The 23295-nt window shown below is 36.9% G+C and overlaps 1 protein-coding gene across 4 annotated transcripts; it reads left to right on the top strand.

Moving 5' to 3' along the window:
- The first annotated feature begins 12 nt into the window (after window positions 1-12).
- Window positions 13-22608, top strand: Nudt5 (nudix hydrolase 5). 4 transcript variants are annotated; one of them, XM_027944808.2, is made up of 10 exons: window positions 13-208; window positions 8489-8586; window positions 10294-10361; window positions 14509-14558; window positions 16009-16116; window positions 17419-17514; window positions 18107-18208; window positions 19834-19842; window positions 19974-20027; window positions 22366-22608. In XM_027944808.2, the coding sequence occupies exons 2-10, from the start codon at window positions 8524-8526 to the stop codon at window positions 22473-22475; spliced, it is 660 nt and encodes a 219-aa protein (XP_027800609.1). In that variant the 5' UTR covers window positions 13-208; window positions 8489-8523; the 3' UTR covers window positions 22476-22608. The 4 variants fall into 4 exon arrangements, with proteins under 4 accessions (XP_027800609.1, XP_071455906.1, XP_071455907.1 ...); XM_071599805.1 differs by lacking the exon at window positions 22366-22608 and having other exon boundaries at window positions 13-212; window positions 19834-20026; XM_071599806.1 differs by lacking the exon at window positions 22366-22608 and having other exon boundaries at window positions 13-220; window positions 19834-20026.
- Window positions 22609-23295: the final 687 nt, after the last annotated feature.

The following is a 23295-nucleotide window of genomic DNA, read 5'->3' as shown; positions in this document are numbered from 1 at the left end:
ACGCACTGCGACCCGGAAGGTAATCATCTAAGGCCAAGTCAGCGGCGGGATTTCTACGGATGCCTCGAGGAGGACGCGTACACATCCTCTTAGCACCGCGAGAGGCGCCGGTGTCTGAAGTCGTGCCACCGGTATCTGCAGAGGTTGCTGCTTCACGCTCGTCCTTTTTTCTTTGGTTCCTGTTCCCTTATTCTCCCCACACCTTGGAGTAGGTAACTGGGTGCGGAACAATCACTGGACAAGGTCTCTTTGGGAGTGGAGAGGGTGGGAGGGAGCACGCGTGACGATTTCGGACGGTGCAGCAGCCGCGCGCGTGTCTCCCAGTCTGCGGCTGGGCTAGAGTCCCAGTGCGGAAGGAAAACCAGCGATTGCGATGGAAGAGCCTGGACTATCGGAGGAAGCAGGGGACGCCACAGTTAAATGTCTGAGTATATTGGTTGAGGCAGCTGCAAACAGGGAGAATGGTTCCTCTTCATTCGTGAGTGTTGATTTTGAAACACTGGGCGGAATCCCGCCTGTCCCATCCTGCGGTAGGGTGGGAGGTGATATTCGGTTTGGGAGGTAAAAGGGGGCGGGCTAGTTTGAAAAAGCGTCAAGGAGAACGTTTTCTTCCTTAAGCATCAAGTTCATTTAGTCCAGCCCTGCAAAATTTGTTAGTCTGGAAACACACAGTCAGAAATTATATCAGTCTCTAAAATGATCGGATCCTAAAACTGGAAGAATTCTCATAGAATTTGTGTCATTCTTTTTTTTTTTTTTTCCCCCTCTAGTACTCCACTTTCCACTGTTACCCCACGAAGTTGAGTTTTGTTTCAGAGAGAGAGAGAACACTAGCTACTGAGAAACGCCTTTAAAAATCTTGTGGTAGTAGCCTGGCAATGTGGCGCATGCCTATAATCCCAGTGAGTTGGGAAACTGAGGCAGGAGGATCACAAATTCAAGGCCAGCCTCAGCAACTTAGCGAGGCCCTAAGCGACCTAGTGAGACCCTGCCTCAAAATAAAAAATAAAATTTAAAAGGGCTGGGATTATGGGCCATATGGTAAATTGTCCCTGGGTTCAATACCCTGTACTTTAAAAAAAAACAAAAAAAAAAAACCCTAGTGGTTTTGTAGGTGCTTGTAGTATAAATGCACACTCTTAGGGTGACCTAAGCAGTTTTAAATTAGAGGTAACCCCACCCACTGCAGGCCTCATTGAGAAAGTATTCATTAGAAATAATAAACAGGATCCACTGTGTATTTGAAGTTAGAAACTTTGCCCCCAGGAAGATAAATTGTTTTTCTCAAAAATGTTACTGGCTAAGTGGTTAACTAACCACTAAGGATACATTTTCAGAGCAGAGGTAAATAGATTATAATGTTGCAGTATGTATCAATGGAGTCCCGACTGTAGTAGGAAGAAGCTGTATTTCTTATTTTCCGTCTCCTAACACCGGAGAATAGTGCCAGACTGATAGAGTGCCAGACTTAATAGCAGATGTGAAAGGTCACTCATACTTTTTTATTGTAATTTTTTGCCTAGGAAGAAAAAGTTGCAGCCGAAAGAAATATTAGAACTGACAGAAATACATTTAGTAAGGTATTTCCTGTATAAGATAGGAATTAACAAATATATGGGAGAAAACAGATTCCAGGAATGTAGTTAAATATTACTCCTTTTGGAAGGAGTAATATTTAAATAGCCTGGGAAATATTTGAGCTTGAATACAGCATTGCAGTTTCTTGTAGAGACGCAGCTTAATTTAAAAACTATTAAATAATAGATCTTGCAGGGAAAGAATTTGATATGTCTTTTATACCGACTGCTTGCTTTAGAAGTATTTTCAGTGACTTTTTTTAGAAGTCTTACATGGGGCTGGGGATGTGGCTCAAGCGGCAGCGCGCTCGCCTGCCATGCGCGCCGCCTGGGTTCGATCCTCAGCACCACATACAAACAAAGATGTGTCCGCCGAAAACTAAAAAATAAATTTAAAATTCTCATTCTCTCTCTCTCTCTCTCTCTCTCTCTCTCTCTCTCTCTTAAAAAAAAAATAGAAGTCTTACCTACGGTTGGTTTTAACTTATTTCACATTTAACCAGCATCAAATAAATTAACACTACAAACAGGAGATGCTCAAGTGTTTGAAATGGATACAATTGAATGAGCTTTCACCCTTTTTTAAACTACCATGTTTGTCTTGGTTTAGCCAAGAAGTGTTTATATTCAGGTTTCTTCAACTGAAACCTTTACAATAGTGGGAAGTTGCTTTTTCTCCTGCATACTGACAAATGTCAGCAGTCAAGTGATTATAGAGGGAGGAGGTTATTGCACAAATCCAGAGTAAAGAATGTGACAGCACATTTACTTCTTTGAATCCATAGCATAACTAACTCTTCTAGATTAATATTTTCAACTATTGGAAGTTTTCTTCCATATGGATATCTTGCTAACACCATAAACTCTGTGTATCCAAATGTGAACTCCATGTCCTAGTTTCCTTTCAAATTGTCGCCTGGAAGTAGCTTGGATTTACCCCTTCCCTAGAAGTTGTTTTAGAGCAAATAATAAAACTTTTCTGAGAGAAATTAAATGTTTTTTCCTTTGTCAATCCACCACCCTATTTCAGCACATGTTAATCTCTTGCCTGATCTCTAGCAAGAGGTTCTTTGCTTGGGTCATTACTATAACCAGTTAACTATTCCTAAGAATTCAGTCAGTTCATTCTTGTTCAACCAGAATCAAGGTATTGTTACCGATTACTATAATCTCAATAAATGTTAGTTCCTTCCCTGTCCATCCAACAGTCATACCTGCTAGAGGAAAAGAAAAAAAAAAAAAGAAAAAACAATGGTTTTTCTATAATTAACAAATTAAGTACAAGAGGTCTGCATTATCTGAGGATGATTATCAACAGCAAAAAGGTCACTTAAATCCATTTGATAATGTGGTAACCAAAATTTTACCGTATGGTACAAAAGAAGGATCAACCTAAGTACTTTCTTTTTATTTATTTACTTATTTATTGGGGGTATTTATTTATTTATTGGGGGGGGGGGTACCAGGGATTGAACTCAGGGGTATTAAAGTACAGGTTATAGAACCCAGGGACAGTTTACCACTAATGAGCCACATCCCCATCCCTTTTTTATTTTTTTATTTTTTTAATGAGGGTCTTGCTATGTTGTCCATGCTGGTCTCAAACTTGTGTGGGCTTGAGCTGAGGTTGTAGCTCAGTGGTAGAGGGCTCCCCTTGCATGTGTGAAGCACTGGGTTCGATCCTCAGCACCACATAAAATAAATAAATAAAATAAAAAGGTATTGTGTCCATCTACAACTAAAAAAAAAAAACTGTGGGGGCTTAAACCATACTCCTGCTTCAGCCTAGTTAGGTCTACAGGCATGTTCCAGCATACCTGGTAAACTCCTACATTTTTTGTTTGATTGAGTATTGGTGATGTTTACCGTACTCAATTTATCAGGTAGAGACTGGCCAATATGTAATTTCTTGTTGTGATTTTTGCTTCACTTTGCAGTCTCAACAAATTTCAGGAAATAGGTATGATAACAATTGAGCAATGAGCCTGAGCACAAACTCCACAGCCTGGTTTTTTGAGTTCTCAGCTGAATCTCTTGAATCTTAACTCCCACAGTTTCTTATCTGTCTGTTGTTACTAGTACTAATATACCCAAGTCTGTGAGAAATTGATCATTTGTCTTCCTTCCCTTCAGTGGAAGGTTGTACTTTCTGCCTAACCCTAAAACTAGCTCATATAGCAACAGAAATTATGGTGTGCCTTTCAGGGAAGAGTACTTTGTTTGCCTGCAGATCTAGGAAAGAGGCAGGGATTCACCAAATCTGTGAATCATAAAAATGTGTTTGCAAATGTTAGATTCATCCCATATATGTAGAGTTTGATTGTTTTGTTTTTTATTTTGTTTTAAGCAGGGTAGAGGGAAAGGTTGAGTTTGCCAAACTTTTTCATAATTTTTCAACCTTGTCCCAATTAGTATCTCTTTCTTTACTTGTGGGTTCCTTCCAGTAGGAATGCTTTCCCTGCTTTCTTGATCTCTAATTATATCTCAGTATCAAACTACCTTTTAAAAGTTTAAGAATCTTGTAACATTTTCCCCTCACTAGAGTTTTTTGAAAATAACACATCTTAGACCTTCAGTGTCAGAAGGTCTGAACTACTGAACTGAATTAAAATGAATTATGTGAATCAAAACAGTGAATTTGAAGATGAGGGACAATCAAATGAAATTATAAAGCATTCAACATTATGTATATATGTATTTTTTAATAACGTACATTTTGGTAGTATATAGATATAAATTCTAGTTAAAGAAGTGGATCAAATTAAACAATTTTTTAAATCTTGAAATAGAGCTGCTACTGTGATAGAGCTGTTCCTGAATTGACTTAGTGCTATCACAGTAACAGAGGTAGTGGAGGATGAAGTGTGGAATTTAAACTTTCTCTTTCTTCCTTCAGCATGTTGCTTGTGACTGGCCCCAGACTGTACCATTTGGCTTGTTTTTGAAATAGTGCTAAAACAATATTTCTATCTTGTTTTGGTACTACCTTTGAGATGCTCTTATTGTCTTTTTGAAACATTTTGGGAATCTGATAGTAAAGAATACTATATACTTTTGAAGTTGCTTGTTAATCACTTATTTTTTGTTACTTAAACTGTTGATGGATTGCTTCAGAATACTGCTTCTCCTTGGAACTGATTGCCCTAGAGAGGCCCAGCCTGTTTGCTACTGGTTTAATTTTAATTTTTTTGGTATAGGCCTGTAGCTCCCCCCTCCCTCCAGTCTCTAATATTTTAGCTTACATATTTTTTAACACAATCTGTTGGAAACAACTGCTGTATCTTGAGTGCTGACTGAGGATTGATCTTTAGGGTATTTAATTGAGTTCAACTAACTTTTTTAAATGAAGACTAGTAGATGAGGAACTAGCCTTCAAAATTTTACTCTTTCATCCCTCGGGCAGTCAACCATACCTTTGAAAATCAGAGGGAAGCTGTCCAGACAGCTGCAGAAGAGGGCCTGGCTTAAATGGCCTTCAAGTTTCATGAACTATAAAAGGATCAGTTGTGGGCTGGTATTGTGGCTAAGCGGTAGAGCGCTCACCTAGCATGAGCGAGGCCCTGGGCTTGATCCTCACTCAGCACCACATAAAAATAAATAAATAAAATAAAGGTATTGTGTCCAACTACAACTAAAAAATAAATATTTTTTTTTAGAAAGGACCAGTTGCCCCTTTGCCCCTAAAGATACTCACATGGGGGCAGTTTTGGGGCAGCAGGCTCTATTCTTCTGTGTTACATGTTGTGGCCATTTTGTCTGGGGCTTCTGGGAATCCAGGTTAAATGCTTTCCACAGGAGAGATTAGATACCTGGTTCTTCAGTATTTTCTTTTTGTACCAGGGATTGAACCCAGTGGTGCTTAATCACTGAGCCATATCCCCAACTCTTTTTTCAATTTTTATTTTGAGACAGTGTCTTGTCAAGTTGCTTAGGACCTCAGCCTCCCTAGCCACTGGAATTAAAGGTGTGTGCCTGGATTTTCAGTATTTTCTGATGGTGCTTATGGTTTTGAAGGGTTCCCTGCTTTTAGAAGTTTGGGTATGCACTAAGAAGTTATTTGGAGTCAGTGTCACTTTTAAAAAGGACCTAGAGGATGGAGATATAGACCAATGGTAGATCGCTTTCCCAGCATGCACATGGCCCTGGGTTCAATCCTCTGCACTGCAAAAATACATATATGTAATCAAAGGAGGTAGAAATTTGACATAACCCAAGAATTTTATACCATTCTAGACATTTTATTTTGTGTATTCAATTGGGGGGGGGGGTGCTGCTTTGTTACCTAGAAGTTATTTTCTGTTAAGAGTTAAAATTCAAAGCTTTCCTTACACATTGGCAAGTTTTCTTCTCTGGTGTGTATGTTATTAATAAAAGGGCATGACTGTCTAGAAGGTAAAAATCTACATAAAGTTTTTTTTTTTTTTTTTTAATCTGAATTTAGTGCATGCAGGTAAAGACAAGTTGATTTTTCTACCTTTGGTTAGTTTTATCTGAGTCAGCATGCTACTTTGGTTGCAACCACTTCTCTCAATCAGTACCAGTGAAAAGTTTACCTAGTAAATCAGCATCTGAGACATTTTCAAAGGAATATCTACCTATTTTCTTACTAGGCCTCTAGGTTTCAATGTGCTAAATGACTGTCTCTAAATATATAAATGTCTGTGTAGCTTGCTTTCTTATTACTTGCAAGTCTCTGTTCAGATGTCACCCTGATCATTCCATATGGATTACTTCCTCCCCCATCCTGCACATATCTTCCCTACTCTTTTTATCCTTTTTTTTACCTTTTCCCATAATACTTCAAGTCACCCTTTCTCCTCCCCACCAGAAGGAAAGGTCCATGAGGACAGAATCTGCCTCTATACTGGCCACTGCTGCATTCCAAGCACCTTATCTTTTTTTTTTTTTTAAATATTTATTTTTTAGTTGTAGGTGGACACAATATCTTTATTTTTATGTGGTGCTTAGAATCGAACCCAGTGTCTCACGCATGCTAGATGAACGCGCTACCACTTGAGCCACATCCCCAGCCCCCCAAACACCTTATCTTTAATGGGTCTGCTACAAGGTGCTTTAGCCAGGTCCATTAAGATAGTTAGACATTTGATTTTTAAAGGTACTTTATGAATATAAATATAGTTTGGGTATGTTGATTGTATTTTAAGATAGGGAAATTTGCTGACAAGGTAAAAATTAAAGATTTGATTATCACTTTAGATTCTGGAAGAAACTTTTTCCTTTACACCGATGATAACCAAAGTGATGTTTGAAGGTCTATGTAATTGCTTCCTTATCTTTGGGTTCCACATCCATAGATTCAACCAACCATGGATTGCAAATATTGGGGGAGGGGGTCATTCTTTCTGTACTGAACATGTAGACGTTTTCCTTGTCATTATTCCCTAAACAACATAATATAACAACTGTTTTTGTAAAATTTATGTTAAGTATAAGTAATTTAGAGATTATTTAAAATATATGGGATGTGCTGCAATTGTGTACAGTGAATCAAAATGCATTCTGCTGTCATATATACCTAATTAAAATAAATTAATTAATAAAAACATATTGGAGGATGTGTATAAGTTGTATGCAAATATCATGATATTTTATCTAGGAGACCTGAGTATCAGGAGATTTGGGTATCCAAAGGGGAGTCCTGGGTCCAGTATCTGCCACTGCCCCCCCAACCTGAGGGTTAACTATTTTCTCTGAAGGTAAAGTTATGAGGTAGGGTAGGTTGGAGAACTGTGAAACTTCAGAGTAGTAAAGGGTTAGAGTAGCAATTAAGAAATGTAGATAAATGAGGTAACAAGGAAATGGAAAAGAAGAATGACAACAAGAAGACAGAATCAATTCACAAAACTCAACAGCTAAATAACAGTTCTTAAAAGAAAGAAAAAAAAATGCAGAGGAGGAAATTATCAATAAAGTGATTCAAGAGAGGTTCCCTAAAAAGAAGCACAGTGTGAAGTTTCTGTACTGGAAGGACCCACTTGAGTACTCCTTATAATAATGTCAGTGGGAAGACTCTTTCTTGGTCATAAGCTTCCCAAAAAAGAAAACAGGTCACATGGAAAAAAGGATGAGGAATCAGAATAGCTTCAGACTTCTCAACAACAAGACAACTATGCAGTGCCTCCAGATTATTAACAAACTGAAAGGGTAGGGTAAAAAGACTCTCAGAGGGGCAAAGTCCAAAAAATGAAGGAGGAAACTAAGAAAGAGGAAGTAATGTGTGATAATGGATCAGGGACCTGCTTTATTCATGACAGATCTTCTAGGACTAGTTGACTGTACAACTGTACTTTGATACCTGTTGAAACCGTAATATTGATGGTACACAAATGTGAGTGTGTGCAATGCCACTGAACTGTAAACTCAAAATTGTTAAAAGGATAAATCCATTTACCCCAACTTATTAAAAAGGAGAGAAGATAAAAAATGCCAGCACAGGAAACTGTTAAGTTAGATGTAAAAAGTTGCTGAGTGAGGGCTGGGGGTATAGCTCAGTTGGTAAAGTACCACCTGGCATGCATAAGGTCCTAGGTTCAATCCCCAGCACCAAAAAAAAAAAAAAAAGTTGGTGGGTGTAGAGAGTGGTGTGTAATCTTCCCACTGTTTTCTTTTGGAAAAAAGTTTTAGATATGGAATCAGAAAACCTGATTAAGAGACTGTCCTCCAGGTGCACAGCAGGAGTTAGTGAATGTGAGTAAACTGCTTCTAACTGAAAGAGCCTGGCTTCTAAATTTGCTTTTCCATCTAGGGTAGTTCCACCACATATCAACAAAGGAGAAGCAGCTTTAATGGTATATAATTTGCCATTTGAATCTCTTGACTAGTCGCCTATGGACAGCTATTTGTTTAATTCAGAAAAACATTTAGTCTAAACAAATCTCATTATCTTACAGCGGGAACTTCTCACTGAGGACTAGCTGGATTGAAAATGGAGAACCAAGAACCAACAGATTCTTCCCGGAATACCAAACAGACTATTATTTCAGAGGAGGTATAATTTGTTTTTCACTTTCCTTTTCCCTTCCCACATAAGTCTAAATTTAAGAGAAGTATTTATGTTGTTTGTTGTTGCAGATGGATAATTTTAAACATTCTTCTACTCTCGTTTTAGGGCTTTGGCACTTTGTTTTTTCTTTTTCTTTTTTTTTTTTTTTTAAGGAAAAAGAAGTTTTATTGTTTTGCTAGCAAATGAGAAACACAGGTTAGTCCTTTCCCAGAGTCTGCAATTCTGGCCATTAGTGGGAATAGAGTTTTTAAAAAAGTGATTCAAAGGCAACATTCCAAATATTCTCCCCCCAAAGTTATAATTCACTTGTCAATCTGGGAGATAGTCGTTCCTTAAATCTTCTAGTTCAAGTACTTTTTGCTCTTATGTGACAGCAATAGTTTATCCCTCTTAGTTATATGTATGGGTGAAATGAGACTGTAAGTAGATTTTGACTCTTAATAGAAAATCCTTAATTCTTATTAAAATAATCTACTTCCCTGAATAGAAAGGCAAAACTATGTGGGTTTTTTTAAAACTTTGATATTTCATATTTAGTTATCATATCTTAGCTGTTCGTGATCCAACATGTATGTTTAAGAACCTGAATTGGGGCTGGGGTTGTGGCTCAGTGGTAGAGCACTCACCTAGCATGTGCAAGGCACTGGGGTTCAATCCTCAGCACCATGTAAAAATAAATAAAATAAAGATATTATGTCCAACTACAACTAAAATATACATATTAAAAAAAAAAAGGAACCTAAATTGTTAGTTGTAGTCCAAATTCCACTGACTTTGTAGAACTAAAGTCTGTCTTGTATGTTATTCAGTTTAGTTTTTTACTAAACTCTTCTTGCAGGAACGATTGCAGTGGATAAATTTTAAATCCTTCATCAATTCTGATCTTGGCACCTTTCTGGAATTATTTTTTATTTAAAAGTTTTTCCATTGTCTGTGAACAGATCTGCTGATAATTTTTAGGTTGCTGCCAGGAAGAAGTGAAAGATAGGATAGTAAGAAAAAGGCTACTGCTTTAAGTATACAGTGAAACTCTCTTGGTTCAGTATAGTGTCATAGGTAAGTTAGTCCTTGTAACCAAAACTCAAACAGCTAGCCTGAACAGTCCCAGGGACTGTCTTAGATTGGGTAGACAGATCACATGTCAGGGTAGGAAACTTAATCCTGGACCTGGTTTCCCCACAATTAGCTTTCCAGTATAATCATCTATGGAAAATACATTAATAAAATTTTACCCACGCACACACCTATGTAGCTAATACCCAGATGAGAGGATAGAACTTTAGTAGGAGTATCCCAGAAGACCTCTTACCCTTGGTGCTCCCATCTAATTGCCCCCACTTCCTCCATCCCAGAAGTTTCAGTTTTTTTACTTGTTGGTGCTGAGAATTACACCAGAGCCCTTGCACATGCTTCCTCTGAGCCATGCTCCCATTTCCTGTCTATTTTGACTGTCACTTATTTTCACTTCTTAATAATACCTCAAAAACTCCAAAGAGAATCAGAGCTAGCCTTTAGGAAAAACAACTTTGAATATTTATTCTGAAATGAAAAGTTGCCCAAAATTATTGGGAGGGAAGCATGATTATTGAGGTGGGGGGACTACATATCAAAAATCTGAACAAAAAATACCTTTTAGATAAAAAACCAACTGGGTTAGAAAGTTTCCCAACTTACTATCTGATCTCATTTTAGTTAATTTCAGAAGGAAAATGGGTCAAGCTTGAAAAAACAACTTACATGGATCCTACTGGTAAAACTAGGTAAACGTTTTCTTCTCTTATAAACTGATCAGTATCTTGGTTCTCTGGATCTCTGTTGAATATTTAACATAACTTTTTTTTATGTTTTCCTCATTATAAACTTTTAAATAAGAACTTTAATGAAGATGTTTTTCCACTGTTAGAATGTTTGGATCATTGATATTATGAATAAAATTAGGCTGTAAATTTGTTACAATAACTAATCAGGAAACTATTTTAACACCATTTTCCGCAGTAGACTAGTGTGGAACTAAACTTTTATGTCAAACCTAATTTAGTTGCCAAGACAGCAGAATAATTAACAATACATGTAAACAATACTTGTAAAACCAATACTTTAATCTCTGAATTAGAAAAATTTAAAGAGAAAACAAAAACATAGCTGGTTTTAAGGTAATACCTAGATGTTTATACCTTGTTCATAGAATGTAAATTGGAAGAAAAACCCATATCATAATGCATATTTTCACTCGTTGTAGCAAATAGCTAATAATCCACTTCTGAGAATGTGCTAAGAAAATTATCTCTTGTTTAGACTCAGATTTATAAATGAAAAGTTAAAAGAGGCTGGGTGCAGTGGTGCATGCCTGTAATCCCAGCTGCTTGGGAGGCTGAGGCAGGAGTATCATGAGTTCACAGCCAGCCTCAGCAAAGGCGGTAAGGTGCTAAGCAACTCAGTGAGACCCTGTCTCTAAAGAAAATACAAAATAGGGCTGGGGATGTGGCTCACTGGTTGAGTGCCCCTGAGTTCAATTCCCAGTATCAGGCACAGTAGCACAGGCCTGTAATACCAGCGGCTAGGGAGACTGAGGCAGGAAGATCGTGAGTTCAAAGTCAGCCTCAGTAAAAGTGAGGTGCTAAGCAACTCAGTGAGACCCTGTCTTTAAATAAAATGCAAAAATAGGGCTGGAAATGTGGCTCAGTGGTCAAGTGCCCCTGAGTTCAATCTCCAGTACCCCCGCCCCCACCAAAAAAAAAAGAAAAATCTCCGTGTGGTGGCATACACCTGTATTCCCGGCTACTTGGAAGACTGAGGCAAGAGGATCCCAAGTTCTAGGCCAGCCTCAGGAACTTAGCAAGACCCTGTCTCAAATTTTACAAAATGAAAAAGGACTGGGGATATAGTTCAGTGCTAGAGCATTCCTGGATTCAAGCCTCCTTACTATTAAAAAAAAGAAAGTTAGGGCTGGACTGGAGATTGTAGCCCAGGTATATAGATAGCCCTTGCCTAGCATGCATGAGGTCCTAGGTTCAAGCTCTAGCACTGCAAATATGTGTGTGTGTGTGTGTGTGTGTGTGTAACTAATTGTTATGGTATATTTGAAGAAAACCTAGTAAAATGGGAAAAGTTAAATAGATTATTTACCTAATGAAACATAATGAGTAAAACAAAATATGAAAATTAAATCACATGATTTATCCAGATTACATGATTAATATTCATTATTATAAAAATTTCATTTGTTAAGTGATCAGATAAAAATACATAGCTTCTCTGTGGGTAGACACATCTGTCATCAAGGTGAAGAAAATATATGGATTCGCAAATTTGAACAATTTTTTATTAGATCTAGTAAATTAGCAAAAAAAACATTAATAAGACCTGGTGTTGGAGAGCTAGAGGAAACATTAAGATATTTATACTGCACTGTTGACTCAAAACCCAAAAGTAAGAAAGCTAACACACTATGCCATTATCATCCTCGAAGACTGTAATATTTAAAATATTAAGTGAATTTGATATTTTAAAAGGTAAGGGATATGGCCAAACCCAATACAGAAATGTGGCAAGGCTTCAGGGAGCACAGTATATTCAAATGTATTTATATTTGCGAAAGTATATACAGACATTGGAATCCAATATATTATATGGTATGGTTCTCTTTTTCTTATAAAATTAAGTTTATAACACAAAATGCAACCATTAACACTAATTAGTCTAAGAATATGTGTTGGTTTATGCCATCTATCTCTTCACCTTGCTAGTCATCTTCCCTTCCAACAATTAATTAGGAATGTACACCAGAGTAATTTGGGGATTTTCTTCAAAATACTCAAGTCTAGATCTCATTTACATTATTTCAATAATTTGGGAGTGGACCCTACCTTCTACCAACCTAATTGTACATGTTTATTTCCATTCTTCATCATATAAGTCGTCTTGCTGACCTCTGATGAGATCTTATATAAACCATTAATATTTTTGTACTGGAATGTCAAGCTTTAAAGACAGAATCTCTGAACTTTCTAGTAGGCCACATTCTATAAATTTATAAGAATGTGTTCTCTATTATCTGGTATAAAAGCATATGCAGAAAAGATAAAATAGCAGCTATTTTGGTCCACTGTCTTATTCACAGAAGAAAGGATATGAAATTAATTTTAGAAGTGTAAAGACATACTGTTAGTAAGTCCCTACATTGACATTCAGGGTAGTGCTGGAGTCATCCTTTGTGACCATCCAACCTCATGGAAACAGAATTCTAAAGCCAGAAGATATTTTTGAGATAATGTATTTGTTCCCAGGTTTTAGAAATGAGAAAACATTTTCCAGGAGATTGTAGTTTTAGTTTAACTCACATGCAAGTAGAGATTAAGACTTTCTTACTCCCATTGAAAAGTAATCTCTCAAGAGAGTCCCTTTAAAATTGTTAGAGCTCTTCTCGGGACACTGTTGTTCTAGTATTTCTTAAAAATACATCTTATAGTTTATTGCTGAAACTTTGTGGCTCATTACTGCTTATTGACTTCATCTTGACCACTATAATGATGCTACTCTTTTTGTTTCCCTTATTCCTAGTGTATTTGGGATGGGACCTTCAGTGCTTTTTCCAGCACTATCTTCTTCAGTCTTTAGGACTAACCTTAAGAGGCAGCAGAGGGAGCTATGCCAAAAGGTGTTTTATCTCTTGCAACCTGTATTACCTACTTATCAGAAATTGCTTGTTGGTTGGCTTCTTGCTACTAACAGGAATGTCGGGCTGCTGTGAGTTGTCATAGTAGTCTTTATTTTCATGGGTTCATTTTTACACACATTTGCCTTTTAGAATTTGGGTATGATGCTGAAAGATATACAGGGTTTTTTTCCTTTATTTTTAAACCAGATTAAATATCAGAAAATTTTTTATAGAAATGGGGCAAGGTCCAAACCTTGGGGACCACTAGATAAAAAGTATGAGCAAGAGGGTTTCTCATAATAGTACATTTCATAACCCTTACTACTGGGCTGCAGATATTGACTCTTTTCTTATTCCAATTCCCAGAGCCACCCAGATCTCTCACTTCCTTTAGAAGAGATCTAAAATTGTTTGCCTCTCCGCTCCCATTTTTTACCTTTTTTTTTTTTTTTTCTACTTAAGGGAGGAGAGCATAAAGGGAGAAGTTTCCTGTTATGCTCTTTCCCCTTTAAACAGCATGATTTTTTCAGTTACTGCATTCTCTATATAGTTTGCTCAATGTTCCTGTCAAGGAAGTGGATTAGTACAGACATTACCAAAACCTGAAGTAACATAGCCAGGAACAGATATCTAACAAGGAGTAAAGCCATAAAAGGGAGCAGGAATTTGCTGTTACCCCACTTTTTCCCTATAGGGACCATTTTTTCCCCCTTAGACAAAACTTCACATATGCAAAATAGAGCACTTACCTCGATTTAATAATTCCTCAGTAAAGGGGAAAGTTCTACTTTCTTAAACTGTGTACTTTAGGTCATATATTTTAAAATCTATGTAAATAATGTCAGTAGTTGGCATTGTGCATGGGACAAGGCTGGGATCTTCCTGGGGCTTACTTTGCATCACTGCTTAACAGCCTTCACAGCTGCACTCACCAGCTGCCCTGCTCACCTGCAGACTGATGATCCAAACTGAAGTGTTTTGAGAGTGGCAAAGCAAGTGCCTAGCAGGCTTTCTGTTAGATGGTGCCCAGAGGGTTAGGTGTAGGGTGGCAATGGTTTTCTTTGATCATTTTGGAAACTCTAAGTACAGTTGGCTTTTTAAATAACAGATCTTTATAGTCTTGGTCTTCTTGGTCAGTATCATAAGGATATTTGCATGTGTTGCATTTATGAAGTTCTGGTTATACATGGAAACCTAAGAACATTCTCCTTTAGCACTAACATTTTTTTTCATCGTCTCTGTCTGAACAGAACTTGGGAAACAGTGAAACGTACAACCAGGAAAGGACAGTCTGCTGATGGTATGAGTCTTATAACTCTCTTTATAAAGAAAGTTACACAGATAATTGCAGGAGAGTATTGAATATAACCAAAATCTCAGAGAAAAGAGTTACATTCAGTTATGTTCTTTTACCTGAAAAATCTCCTTTTTTTTTTTTTTTCCAGTTCTATGTAACTAAATAAAGCTTTTTTTTTTTTTTTGTATTGTTTTGTTTTACTGGGGATTTAACCCAGGAGCTCTTTACCACTGAGCTACATCCCTACATCCTCAGATTTTTTTTTTTTTTTTTTTTGGATTCTCAATGAGTTGCCATGGCTGGCACCCACTTAAATCAAGCTTTCTTTATAAAGAACTTCTGGTTCTTGTTTTCTAAGCTCAGAACGGTATTTTTTAGGTGAGGTGTACATATTTTTATAGCCAAATATAAATCTTAAAGCCACCCTTTGTGTCTATATTTGCTGTTCAAAGATCCAGGTGAGAGCCCTCAGCTTGGTAAAATGATTTGGCACAGCTTCTTGCCTATCAGCCCCTTGCTTTATAAGTTAATGTGAATTGGGAAAAGACTGTTTTTTCAGTTCACCTTTCCTCTCCTTTCATGAGTGATTTGACTGCAAAGACCTCAGAAACAATCCTGAAAATTATTTCTGGCATTGGGGAAGTAGGTCTTTTCTTATTTTTCCTTTTTATTTTTCTGATGTCTATTTTTACTATAAGCTGAGTAGTTTTGCTGCAACTCTTGTTCTTACCTGAAGCAAAAGCATTTAAAAGGAGCCAAGTCCTCCTGCCAGGTGGTTCGTATTTTCCAGAACCCAGGGGCTTTTTGTTTTTTAGTTTTGTTTTGATTAAGTCCAAGTTACTTGGGAGGAAAGACCTTTTACTCTGTTATATAACCAGTCTAGTTAGCATACACTAGAAGCAGTGGAATTTACTTGGTTTCTTGCTTAATGGAATTGCAGGAGCACGGAGATCACTAACTCACAGTGGTCCAGCTGCTGCACAGTGAGTGAAGGTTCTGCCTAGAGGTCCGTGTAGACTGAAGCTTCATGTCCTTGATGCTATGTGAAATACTTGGTTTCAGTTTGGATTTATTTGTTAAGAAAGTGAGGTGGGCATGGTGACATCCACCTATAAGCCCAGGCAGGAGGATCAGGAATTCGAGGCCAACCTGGGTAACAGGCAACATAGGTAGGCCTTCTCTCTCTCTCAAAAAAAGTGACAGTTAAAATGAGCTTTTTATTTAAAAAATCAAGCACAGAAACCTGATTATTTTTTAATTACAGTTTTAAATGAGAGTTCCAATGTTAACTGCCAACACTAAAGATTTAAGTTAATTTCTTATTGCTTACTGGGAAATTCAGAGTAGATTCTGGATGCAGAAGTCTGGGGCTTTAGTTAGATTGCTCTGAGCAAATTGCTGGTCTAGGCTAACCTTTCTTAGAGATTACCTTGCTTTCATTTCCTGGTGACAGGTGTAGCAGTCATCCCAGTGCTCCAGAGAACTCTTCATTATGAGTGTATTGTTCTGGTTAAACAGTTCCGACCACCAATGGGCGGCTATTGCCTAGAGTTCCCAGCAGGTGAGTAGCTGAGAAGGAACAAACATCATGTTCCTTCTCAGGGACTGTTGAGCAAGGCAGTGCCTGAGAACTGCAGTGCTTAGATCTTTAACACCTTTTCATCTGTCCATGTGGTTTTAAGTAAAACAGAACCATTTCTGTTGGGAGGCTCTACCAGGCCACCAGCCGCACTCCAGTGATCCACTGAATCCAAGAAGATGATGTGAGGCAGAGTGCTATGGCCCACCTTTCCATGCCATCCCATCCACCTCTCTGCAGTGTCTCTCTCCAGTCTCTCTTTAAGTAATTACTGTTCCTTACTTTGTCAACTTATTTCATTTCCTGTCACTAGCAATCTGCTCCTGATAAGAAGTTTAGTAATAAGCAGATCAGACTGAACTCCAAAAAACCATAAATGAAAAAGACAATTTGATCTACCATCTATAAACAGGAGAAGGAAATTTTCTTAATTTCAATATTTTTTCAGTTATACAGTAATTAAAGCAATCCAAAATTTAGTGCATTATATTATTATAGGACTTTACTGGATTATCCCTGTCTAAAAAGATGAACTCTTATTTACTTGTCATTAATGGTGCAAGTGTTGTGTTTTGGAGTGTACTTAGTGGTGAAGTGCATACTGAGCATGCATGAGGCTCTGGGCTCAATCTTCATAACCACCACCAAAAAAAAAAAAAAGAAGAAGAAGAAAAAGCCCAGTTCATGGTAACATACAGTGAGAGCTATTTCATTTCTCATTTACTTGCCATTTTACTAAAGAAATTAATAAGATTCAAAGTAACTGAGTAACCTGCAGTTCACTTTTTCTTTACATTGTTTTATTCCATTCAAGCAAAAGAATCTGAATTGCCACTCTCCTCCCACTTGTCCTATTTGCTTCTCACAATAACCATAATGGTCATCTGAAGTCCACAAGCCTTCAGTTTACTCCTTTCTGGCATTTAATTATAAGACCTTAGTATTTTTCTGTGGGACAGAAAGGCAAGATAGATAAAGCTGCTTTTTGTGCTATGTCACATAGTTGGCTCCCAAAAGTAGCCATTTAGCCACCACCAAGTCACTTTTCCTTAGAAACACTGTGCTTTACAAAAAGACTGTTGATATATCATCGTCATGAAAAAAATCCAGATCTAAATAAGAGGAATGTATTCTTTTAAGTTCTAAATTCCAGTCAGCTTTATCTTTAAAACCACTTTACATGGTCCTCTGACTCATCTAACAACTGAGCTATGCTAGAAGAATGAAAAGTTGCAAAGAAATTTAATTCCCCTATCCCATCTTATAAGTGATCTGGACTTCCAGGTCTCATAGATGACAATGAAAGCCCAGAAGCTGCTGCTCTTCGGGAACTGGAGGAAGAAACTGGCTATAAGGGCGACGTTGCTGAATGTTCTCCAGGTTTGTACTGCTTGCCAGGTGTGCACTTTGGACAGTATCTTGAAAATCACTAGATTCCTCTGTATAAAGGGATCAGTTATTTGGATGTTCTTTATACTCAGAATGCAAGTGACTGTTATTTCAACTAATTCACTGAAGAGAATAGGTTATAATTGGTCTCCTCAGGAAAGCAGGTAGAAACAAGAAGGACCTGAACTTGGAGGAGAATCATGAAAGTTAGATGCCTTTCAGAATTTCCCCCATTCTAACCTTTAGTACTTTCTCACCTCATCCATGTGCCACACTCCTCACTAGAAGTATCCTTTTTTCTTGTAACTAGGCAGTTCCACCTAATACCTCAGACTTAACCAAACCTGACTCAGTAACTCTGAGGAAAATGGGAGAAATGTGTGTGAAATATATTAGTATACATATACTCTGCAGTCCCGTAGCATGTACTGACTGAATATATAACTGTAATATTGCTTTATCAATTCTGTAACTATGAATCCCCAGCCTGTCTTCTTAGGATATTTAAGTAGTAAGACAAATGAGAAAAGGGACTAAAGCATCTGACTGATTTCTTAAGATGAGTTGTCACTGCTCTCCATAGTTGTATGTATGGATCCTGGTTTGTCAAACTGTACCACACACATCGTGACAGTAACCATCAATGGAGATGATGCAGAAAATGTAAGACCTAAGCCAAAGCCAGGTAAGTGTGTGTTGGCTATGCTGAAGGAGGCTGAATTGCATTAAGTATCCTTTTAATTTGTTAAATTCTTTTGTTAAATGAATCATAATCTTCCATTCAAAGCATCATAGTCTTTTAGAGGTACTTTAGTATTCTCTCGTCTGTTTTCCTAATTTGGGTAGTTTAGCATTTTTCTTTCATTTGATTGATTTTTATTCTTTATTTAAAATGTTAAATTACACATTTCTATATTTTTTATATGAAGTTTATTCCCACTTAGTAAAAGGAGCTACAGGCCCAAATATAAAGTGAGAAACTTCAACACCACCTTGATTTCTGTATTCCCGTATATTGTAAGAATGACAAGTATTGTTAAGGGGCAGATGTTTATCAACTATTCCTTATGAGTTTTATATTTAGAGAATGTGTTAGGATATTCTTTGTTCTAAAATATTTATCAAGTTTGGGGTCAAGCTTTCAATTCCATGTCCTCTCTTCCACCTCTTAAAGGGAGTATTTATATACATACCACAGTAAATCATGTATGAATGGGAATTTTTATAATTTCTTACCCTTTTTAGTTATTCCTGCTTCAGTGTTTAATTGCAACTAATTTTAAATGCTTAGTATTTAAATTGCAAATATAACATGCTATGGAAAACAGTCTGGCAATTCCTCAAAAAATTAGATATAGAATTACTATGAGATCTAGCATTTCCATTCCTAAAAGAATTGAAAGCAGAGACTCGTATACTTGTACATCCACGTTCACTGCAGCATCATTCACAGTAGCCAAAAGTGGAAACCACCTAATGTCCATCAGCAGATGAATGGATAAACAAAATGTAGTCTCTGCACACAGGGGAATATTCAGCTATCATAAAAAAAAACTTGGTGTGGTATGCTACAACATGTATGAACCTTAGAAACATTGTGCTAGGTGAAATGGGCCCAACACAAAAAAAACAAATATTATTTGATTCTACTTCTATGAAGTACCCAGAACAAACAAATTAATAGACACAGAAAATAGAGATTACAATAATTATCCATTATTTTTTTTAATGGGTTCCAAGTTCCTGTTTGGGGTGATAGATAGTTCTGAACATTACATCACTGATTCATAGGGGGTTAAATTAATTCTGTGGGTTAGAACACCAAAGTTATTAGTGTCCATTTTCATCTAAGATCTTTATTCTCTTAACATTCTTGGTCCTAGTGAAACATTTCAGTATACAAAAATACTGCAATGCAATGTTGATACCCAAGAGAAAATCCATTATCATATGTATGCTGGTGGTCATCATTAGTGTGGTACAATTTTTTTAAAATAAACTATCATGCCCTTAAAAAAAAAAAATGGCCAGAAAGGTAAATTTTATGTATATTTTACCACAGTATACAGATATTACATCTACATATGTACATTATAGAATATGCTTTTAAATTTTCTTATTAAGCCCTTGATTTAGAGAATAATAACTTTGTACTATTGAAACTTGTTTTGTCATGAGATAACTAAAGTTGGTAGAGAATCAGGTCTCTGTTAAATAGCCATTTTGATATGTCTTACATTATTAAAAGTTTTCCAAGGTATTACCCTTGCAGTCTTGCTAAAATGTTCTCCTTCTGTTGTTTATTTTCAGGGGATGGAGGTATGTTATTCGACTTCCAGTTGCTGACCACTTGTATGGCTTAGTATAGTGATGACGCTACAGTCATTTTGGGTTGTTTTGGTGGGCTCTTGTTATTTAGCTCTGTTTTCATTTGAACTTTGTTTATTTAGAATTTGTGGAAGTAATTTCTTTACCAAAGAACGACCTGCTGAATAGACTTGATGGTAAGCATCCTTAAGATTATTACCCAACTTTCTCTATTTTCCTTGGCCCCATCCCTAGCAAATGAGTATTAAAAGTAACTCCCATTTCTTTATCTTAATGTCCAATACCTAGAAACCATTGTGAAAATTGCCATTGACATATAGTAATTTTTTTTCCAGCTGGCATGGAATTTTAGAATATAAGCAAAACATTCTATATTCAAGTGAAAGCCTTTAGTAGGGGCCTTTGTTCCCCTACAAAATTGTTTTAAGATTATATTCCTATTCAAAACTAGCCAAAACTATTCTGTACTTTCAGTCTTTATTCCATAGTAGTGCAAAGGCGTAAATGGATATGCCTTAGCTTTCCCTCAACTGTGTCTTGGATGGTTCTTTGTGCAGGATGTAAGTTAAAGGAGAATTTAACAATATTTCTTCAACAAATATTTGTAGTATCTACTGTATACCATGATAAACTGATATAATGAACCAAACTAACTAGCTGTGTGACCCTTTTTAAGTCACTGGTCATGTAGTTCCATTCTGTAACTCTTGGCCAGTCCATCTTACAGGGATTTTGTAAAAATTCTGTTATGTGGAAAGATGTCCTTCATATAACTGCCTCAGGCAATACTGCTAATGCAGACATGACAAGGGCTGTTCCAGGAGTACTCTGTGCCGGCTGGGTAGATTTCTGCTCATTTACAAAGGAGAGCCTTTTCAAAATTTAAATATTTTATTGGTTATAGTTCAGGAAATTGATACCTATTTTTTCTACAATTTTTAAGTAATTATTTCACACATTAACTTGAAGCATTATTTGCTCAGAAGCTTTTTAGAGTGTCTCTTCCTTCCATGACTACAAGTGGCTTACAATTTCACTTCAAAGCAGATCACTCTGAAATGTCTGTTACTGGTTTGAAAGGTAAAGTGGGTATCTTTCAAAAGCTACTGTGAATTCAGACTCTCAGCCTCTGTCCCTACTTTACCTTTTAAAATACTAGACCTAAAGTAGAAACCACCTCAAGATCTTAAAAACAGACTTCAAAATAATCATAGCATATTAAAGAGAGATACCATTCTGAGAAAGCCATGTCAGTGGCTAATATATAATACAGAGGGGAATGGTGGCTCATGCCTATAATACCTGCAATTAGGAAGGTTGAGACAGGAGGATTGCAAGTTCAAGGCCAGCCATACCAACTTAGGAAGGCCCTAAGCAAACTACAAAATAAAAAGGGCTGCAGATGCAACTCAGAGGTAAAGTACCACTGGGTTCAATCCTCAGTTTAAATAAATAAAGAGGCAATACAGCTCATAGTTGCACATTCCTGACTTGATTTGAGGCTCAGCTGATTATTTATGACTTCAAAAAGTCTTGATCTCTAAACTTTATTTTAAAACATGAATAATAATAGTCTCTACCTCTGAAGAGGCATGAGTAAAATTAAATGGGACAATGTAGGTAAAGCACTTGGCATCCAAGTGCTTAAGTGCTACACACCATCAGTTTTTATTCTTTCTTCCATTAAGAGAATATCCTCTTTAAAAAATGTCTTTCTATGCCCTGTCTCCCACCTAATTTGCCTTTGTTTCTGATCTTAGAAGAGGGGGAAAATAGAGCAAGAGAAGGAGGAGGAAAGGGAGGAAGAGAGAAAAAGATGAAAGAACCAGTTTGCCTAACCTTAGTAGATACAGTAATCAAGTAATGTATTCAACAAGGGACATTTGAGAAGGTGTAAGGAAGGTATTTTAAGATCAGTTTGCCACAAAGAATAGCATTCAACACTTATTGAGCATCTGCCATACATAAGTGAGTAGGACATGATCCCTGCCTTCAAGGATCAAATTATCTTTGAGATTGTTCCCAAACAAATGGCTAGGCAAACTACACGTTCAAAGTCTGACATCCTCCATTGGAGTGAAAAACAAGTTCCCACTAAGGCCTATTATAATTCTGAGAACACATTCTTGGTAGTATTCTTCCAGGCCTAACATGCACATATTTCAGCCTGCCAAGGGGAAATGTGCACCCTCCGGTGATGGGAGAATCATCACCTTGGAGTTTCAGAAGAGTAAACCCAGAGCTGTAAATGAAGTATAACCATTGGATCTGTGAACTTACAGCTTTGCTGTCTTAACATGTAAAATCATTATCCTTGGTGTTCTATCTTGTGCTGGGAATGGGATCCTACTTTTCTGTCCTTCATTCTTCCTTTGGAGTGGGATCTCTGAAGATAGAAAATATTATTACGAGCATCTAGCCTATGAACAGGCAAATACTAGTTGTACAGTAAATATTAAAAGTGTTATCCATTGTTAAGTGCATTTTCTAAGTTATATTTTTTGCTTCCTGCAGCTCTAGTAGCTGAAGAACATCTTACAGTGGATGCCAGAGTCTACTCATATGCTCTGGCGCTGAAACATGCAAACACGAAGCCATTTGAAGTGCCCTTCCTGAAATTTTAAGGCCAAAGAGGACACTGGCCCTGTTTTTGTAAATGAGACTACTAGGTCTTCTTCACAAAGACTTTGTATTCAACTTAGTTTAATGTAGATTTGAAATTAGTTTTTTCATAAAATAAAAGCAGCACAAAATGCATGTGGTGGTATGGAACTGTAATTACAGGTAGGCTACAACCTTTAAAATTTAAAATCTAGCTAATATTAATGGAAACAAACAAATGCAGGTGTCTTTACTACAAGTTTTATTTCTTTAAACCCAACTACTACTTTTTTAACCTAATCTAAAAGGTAGGATAGGAAAACAAACTTGAGTTCCAAATTGGGGCAAATCTTTCCACCCTCAACATCTAAAATAAAAATTCTGTTGCTGGGTATGTATATACCTGTTTTCTGCATTAGTGTTTTTAGTTTTGAAGAAAGAGACCTATATAGGACTATTTTGGCCTCTCCTAATTGAATTGTTATATGAAATCCAACTGGGCAATACAGTATGTAAAATCAATAGAGAATAACATTTGTGATAAACAGTATATGGTGACTTGATAACCATCCCAATTACTGAAGGTGACCCAGCTTTTAGATAATGAAAAATGATTGATTCTACTCAATATACCAGGCGAAGAGACTAGTGAAAATCCATGGCCCTTCATTAAGCATGTACACTATACTTTCGATCTAATTTCCTATATTTATCTCAGAATATACTTGTGAAAACAGATCCATAGGGCTGGGGTTATGGCTTAGTGTTAGAGTGCTTGCCTAGCAATGTGTGAGGCCCTGGGTTCGATCCTCAGCACCACAGAAAAATAAAGGTATTGTATCC

The sequence above is a fragment of the Marmota flaviventris genome, chromosome 12 (assembly GCF_047511675.1).
Source record: "Marmota flaviventris isolate mMarFla1 chromosome 12, mMarFla1.hap1, whole genome shotgun sequence".
In the NCBI taxonomy this organism is placed as follows: domain Eukaryota; kingdom Metazoa; phylum Chordata; class Mammalia; order Rodentia; family Sciuridae; genus Marmota; species Marmota flaviventris.
The sequence above is the reverse complement of the archived record's forward strand: the minus strand, read 5'-3'. Positions and strand labels throughout refer to the sequence as shown.

Excerpts from the sequence above, each read along its gene's own strand:
- Nudt5 (XM_027944808.2), top strand. The coding sequence starts at position 8,524 with ATGGAGAACCAAGAACCAACAGATTCTTCCCGGAATACCAAACAGACT. Across the intron at positions 8,587-10,293 it reads AGACTATTATTTCAGAGGAG|TTAATTTCAGAAGGAAAATG; the intron begins GTATAATTTGTT and ends ATCTCATTTTAG. Across the intron at positions 16,117-17,418 it reads TTGCCTAGAGTTCCCAGCAG|GTCTCATAGATGACAATGAA; the intron begins GTGAGTAGCTGA and ends CTGGACTTCCAG.